Here is a 6,212-nt window from a genome sequence, read left to right as displayed (position 1 = left end):
TATATATATATATATATATATATATATATATATAGTACTCTGCACATTTACTTAAACATCAGTTGCTATTTTATGAGCTTTACACACAAAATATTCATTGATTTGCTGTAGAAATTAACTTATAATTAATTTCACAGGAAACTGTTACGAAATTCATACTTGAATAATGTTTTCAAGTTTCTTTAGTGCTAATACATAGTGTCCATCTTTGGCATCAATAACAGCCCGGTATCTTTATGGCATTGTGTCTATATATTTTATCAAAGTTTTTAGTGTTTCAAAGACTGGGATATATGTTCTTTTGTAAAAGCTAGTCTCTTTGCACAATAAAGGCTTTATTGCTGCTATTCTTCTTCAAAGGTCATACTTCTGCAGCATTCTTGAGATTATACTTCTTAAAAGTTTATGTGTCTGTGACTTCTTAATGTCATATCAGATTTTTACATAAATGTTTTTTGGATATGTAAAATCTCTTTCAATGAGCTATATTCTCTGTCTCCTGCCTTGTCTGATGCCACTCTAAAGGATTCAAACACCAGGACATAGCAAAGACTAAATTTGACACAATATGTAAATATTTCACTATAAAATCTGTATGTCAATCTCAGACTTTCACTGATGGAGAAATGACCTCCAGTAGTAGAATTGCTAATTCTAATAAAGCATAACAATCATTTTATACAACCATTGATCCCAAGTAGTAAATAATCTGTTACACAAGCAGAAGTACTTGGAGGAATGAAAGTGGCACATAGTAATTACTCTTAATCATCATGTGATGGCTTTGTAGATTTCTTTTAAAGATGATTCCTGGTATTGTTATTGCTGAGAATTTCAAAATGGGCCAAAGTAAGATCTTGTACCTTATTTCAGATGAGTTAGGATCACACTTTAGAGAGATGTCATATGACAGGATTCCAAATGGAACCACGTGTGCATTATAAGAGTGATGGTTAATCCTCAATATTTGATTAGAGTAGCCCACAAGTTGGTGATGTGTGGTATTTACTAGCTGCCTTCCCTCTGGTATATCACTTCAAAATGAGAGATTGTTAATGCAGATAGCTCTGGAGTAGCTTTGCACAAAATTCAACAAGCAGACAGAAATATTAACTACAAAACACACACAAATTACTGCTTATATCGTTTCTTCAGGAAATACATGTTTCTTGCTACTGCAGGTTTGCTGGAACAATGGATAGGGATACAGCTTCTGTTCAGCTAGAAAACTTACCATGTGGAACATTTCTTTTGAGAGTCAGCCCAAAACAAAATGGAGGATATGCCATTAGTCTCAAGTAAGAATTTAATTTGATAAAAAAATTTATGATCATATGTTGTTATTTTTTCATGGACAAAAAAAATAATGGATTCCATATTGTAACAAAAACATAATTATTAGATTTTATGCTTTGTTTAATTTGAGAGTAATATGGATTTAAGAATATCATGTAATAATTGTTTATATTTATCTCAAAACAGAAAACTGATTTTTGTTTTCTATTTTTAAAATAATTTACTTCCTTAATGATTCAAAACTTTAAACCTTATGATAGGGTACTTTTGGTTGCACAAGAATCATTTGTAGGCAAAATGTTTCTGTACTCATGTTGAACAACTCAATATTAAAGTCAATGCTATGAGATCACGTATACAGAATGGACCAAAAATCAAAAATATTTGCAAGTTTCAAACTATTAATAGACTACTGTTTGTCAAAAGAAAATTATTAAGGACAAACCCATACAATTACTAGACCCTTACAATCTGCTCAGTATCACTAACTAGAATAGGACATCACAAAACTACTGTAACTTATATGGCTTTCTAACTTAGGTATAATTAGGTTAAAAATTAATTTCTGTTTTCAGTAAACACACTCCAACATTTCCTAACAAATTGTAGCTTTCCTTACCATAAAATTGACATCAGGTTTGTGTGGCTCTTTCTATTGGTTATTAAAATGTACGTGATACAGGTAGGCATGATTAAACAAGTGGCTTCAAAAGAATAAACGGGTGTTATAGGCTTCTCTGCTGTTTTTGCTAAATATACTGATATCTCAACAAATTGAGAAGTTCGAAGGTTCTTATTCTATATACTAGTTCGTCAGTGTGTGAAGTTTGAGTTTATAATTGGTAGAAGTAATAAAATGTAAATTTAACAACTTACGTCATATGACATACAAGATTGAGTATTGAACAATTTTTTTTCATATATATATCCCTTTGAACTCAAAAATTAAATTTCATTTATTAAGTATGTTTTGATGCCAAGTTTATTGATGTACAATGATAATAAAGTAGTTTAATTAACTTTTGAATGTAACTGTAAAAAGTTGTGACATAGATATTTTAACCCCACCTGTGCACATAGGGTTAACTTATGAGATCATTTGGGGTGAAACTTTTGGTTATGTGGCCTATTTAGGCTGCATTTTCAAAACTGAAGAATTTTTGTAGCTATTTTGTGTCAAAATATCCAAAATATAAATAATAAAAACTAAAACAAAAGAGTGTATGCCAAATCGTAAATATTCATCCTTAGATTTACTCCCTATAATAAAGGTGTCATCTTAAACTGCAATGTTAAATACTGCACATGATGAGCTACTAAATGTGCATTCTGGTTGTGTTAGAATACTTTCTTTTATTCTCATGCATAACCACCTAGTGGTGTATCTAACCCCTTATGCAGCAAGGACATGATAAGGTATAAGAAACAAGAAACCACTTATCTTTGAGAATTACATCATTAAATCTAAATACATCTTTTACCCTGTAAGTAGCTTTTGAGATGCTACAAACTTGAACCACAAAATATGGTTTCCTCTAGACTGTAATTAACCTTTTCTGTATAAATGTAGAATGTTGCCTTCTGTAAGGTAGAAACTACAACTATTAATTTATTTGAAAAGTAGACATCATAGTTTTGTTTTAAAGTTTCATGGACTTTGCTGTCAATAAAACTAGTAAAAGACTTGTTCAGTTTCAAAAGTTTCACGAGTTTTTCATATTTCTTCACATATAATAAGATGTAATTGCTTGTACTTCTGTTAGCCCAATTAATGTTAACTTAAATCAGAAATATTTTACATGAGATTAAATAATAATAGTAATTTATTTATATTACAAAAGTAACTATAGAAACATTGATATAATTTCAAAAAATATAGTTATTACCACAGAGCCTTTTGCAAATACTGTAACAAACCATGTTTTTTTAATATTGAGAAACCATTAATGTACAAATTTTAGTACAAAAGTAAGTGAACAACATCTTCAGGATGTATTAATTATGGATGATATAGGTCCATAACTAGTTAGTATAACGTAGTTGATAAATCTTCAAATGTAATTTAATCATTAGGTACCAGCTCACAAGAGGCATGAAAGAGATAATCATCTGATCACTCTGGGAAGGTTGTACCAAAATGAAAAGAAGACATGTTGCATGTTTTTATCTTCAATGGCTCTCAATTTGGAAAAAACAGATACCTTTTGTTCTGAATATAATATCAGTGCTGTTTGGAAATCATATATAATACCATTTAAAAGTTTTGAACAAAACTAAAAGATTCTACATTAAAAAAAGTGGACTGGTCCACATTTGAAATTTTCGATTTGTTTAAAGTATTTTGACATATCAGATAGGCCTCTTAATTGGAGCAAATGTAGTTGTTTACATCAAGAGTTTATTGTTTATGACCTGATGTGGCAAAGGCATATATTGAAGTATCTTTAATTCAGATCCTCACAAGAAAGTTTAACAGTTTTAAAATTCTAATATTCTAAGAAAACTAAACATTGGTATAAAAATTAGATGAAACAAGAGTATGCAAGTTGGAAAAATTAGTTGATCATGATTTTAATATTGTGACTGTAGATGTAGATCTTTAGTACAACTTGTATTGTTATACACTTATTCATAGTTTAAGTAAAGGAGCTTGTTACATAACTGTTTTTGAAATTTGGTTGTTTTGAGCTGCTGTTGTATTACACCCTTTCCTTTACATATGGAAATTAATATATTCTGTACATATGTTAGTGCATTTTTGAGAAACTACAGCTTTTATAATTTTAACTTCTTATTTTTCATATTTAATGTTACAAATTTACAGGTATTTGATATTGTAAACTTTCTTCTTAATCTAAAATTTGGTAAATGTGCTGATGTGTGATTACACATTAGAAATGCGTAAAGGGTGCTTCTTATGAATACAGTACCAAATCCAACATCGGGATAGAAAGCTTACTGAAATAAAAACAAACATAATGAAATGAAATATTTTGTCTGTAAAATCATTTTTTTGATTACAAAATAGTGTATTAATTATTGTTATGTGAGTGACATAATTGTTTATTTATTATTATTGTTTATATGTAATTATTCAGCTACAACAACCAAATTAAGCACATGAGAGTGTGTATGACTGAAGATGGGCAGCATTTCTACCTATCAGAATCAAAATATTTCAGAAGTATTGTGGTATGTAACCTTTTATTGTTTAATTCAATTCTAAGAAAAATTCTCACATCATAGTGTTATCTTTTTATTAGAATGTATTAGGGTATAAGGGATAAAATTAAAGAAAAGCATCACAAATTTAAGAAATTTAAAATTCCAGGTTTATAGGAGATTTAGAATATCAAGAATGGTGTGATTAGAATCTCTGCTTCATATTGAGTTGGAACTTGTTTTGCTTTATTAACATTCTTAATGGTGATTTGTTTGATTGTAAGCCCATTAATTCTTCATAAGGTATGGTTGGATCCTGACTAATTTGGAAATATTTCATCAACTGGGATGTAGTTACACTTGACGGACCTAACTGTATTTTTGCACTTGGTTAATCACCAGCAATTTGATAAGTTATTGTTTTTGTTATTGGAAGTATTCCATTTCTATTGCCAGCACTAATAGATTCTGTTCACAGATGTCTTTGAACAGCTGGATAAGAAAAATGGACTTTAATAATAATCCCCAGCTAGATGTGTTCCATACATTAAGCCCCTTTGAAAGTCGCAGTAATACTTACTCTTACCCATTGTTTTATAGACTAAGAATATAATGACTGTATTTAGTAAAATACAAGAAATCCTGTTACTTATTACGTGATCAGTATGTTTAGCATATGTAAATAAATAATTACAAATGTATCTTGGGACTCTTAACAAAATGGACGATTATTGTATGGTGCACGATTAGTTTTACTTAATGTTTCAATTTCTATTATACTTGAGTTCATTAATTTCTGTGTGCCAAAATGGTTCACATACTGAAGGTGCTATATTGTTATTGTTTTTTCATTTGACAATTTATATTTTTAGTTCAATTTGGAGGTTTAAAATTGAATGTAACTAGTACAACAGTAGCATAAGTATCCACATATAGAGTTTCAAATGTAATTCTTTAGCTTACAATTTAAATTCACTGACAGACTTTTCCAGAATTTTTTAAAATAGCAAAGAAAATCTAGAACCATAAAAATATGATTATTTGGGTAATAATATGATTTTTAGAGAACTTACTATGTTTTATAAGCAGATAGTAACCTAAAAGATCCATAACTCCATTATTTAAATTTTTCAGGAATTAATCAAGTGTTATGAAGAAAACACACTTGCAGAAAGTTTTGCAGGGCTCAACATTAAACTGTTAGTTCCCTACAAAAAAGCTCTTGGTCAGATTAATGGTACAGGTATGAAATATTTTTAAATAAACAAAATATTTGTAGAAATTGCAATAATGTTGTAAAAAGTCTGAATTAGACTGTAAAACAATTATATATTAAAATGATCTTGAAAATGCAAATTGGCAGATAATGTGATAAATACAGTTGATATAAAATTGTCATGGAATGAAATGTATCAGAAACACATTTTGACATTGTTTGGCATTTCTTAGATATTTTGATGTCACTTAAAATTGATAGCTTTCAAGAAGGATATGTAACAACTCTTTTTTTTTTTTTGAAGCAAATGTTCATACACTAAAATCACAAACACATATTTATATCGAGATTGTGAATTTCTAAGATGGGGATATCCATTGTACTTAATATTAGTAACTCTTTCAGCACGGGCTCTGTCCCTGGGACTGACTTCGTAACCACTTTGTGCTTGTTATAGTTTTTATGCTATAACTTTTAAATTATTAAGCAAATCTTAATGAAATTTGGCAGATTATCAGTAAAGATTACATTGCTTTCA

The 6,212-nt window shown here is 29.2% G+C and overlaps 1 protein-coding gene across 1 annotated transcript in view; it reads left to right on the top strand.

Annotated features, from left to right (window-relative positions):
* Positions 1-5,718, top strand: part of LOC106466548 (protein vav-like) — an 89,402-nt gene extending 83,684 nt beyond the window's left edge. The window contains exons 23-25 of the mRNA XM_022394582.1: positions 1,182-1,298; positions 4,395-4,488; positions 5,593-5,718. Coding sequence (XP_022250290.1) covers positions 1,182-1,298; positions 4,395-4,488; positions 5,593-5,718 — 337 coding nt within the window. The remainder of the gene's footprint in view (positions 1-1,181; positions 1,299-4,394; positions 4,489-5,592) is intronic.
* The last annotated feature ends 494 nt before the right edge of the window (positions 5,719-6,212 follow it).

This window comes from Limulus polyphemus, unplaced genomic scaffold (assembly GCF_000517525.1).
Source record: "Limulus polyphemus unplaced genomic scaffold, Limulus_polyphemus-2.1.2 Scaffold2298, whole genome shotgun sequence".
Lineage (NCBI taxonomy): Eukaryota > Metazoa > Arthropoda > Merostomata > Xiphosura > Limulidae > Limulus > Limulus polyphemus.
The sequence above is the reverse complement of the archived record's forward strand: the minus strand, read 5'-3'. Positions and strand labels throughout refer to the sequence as shown.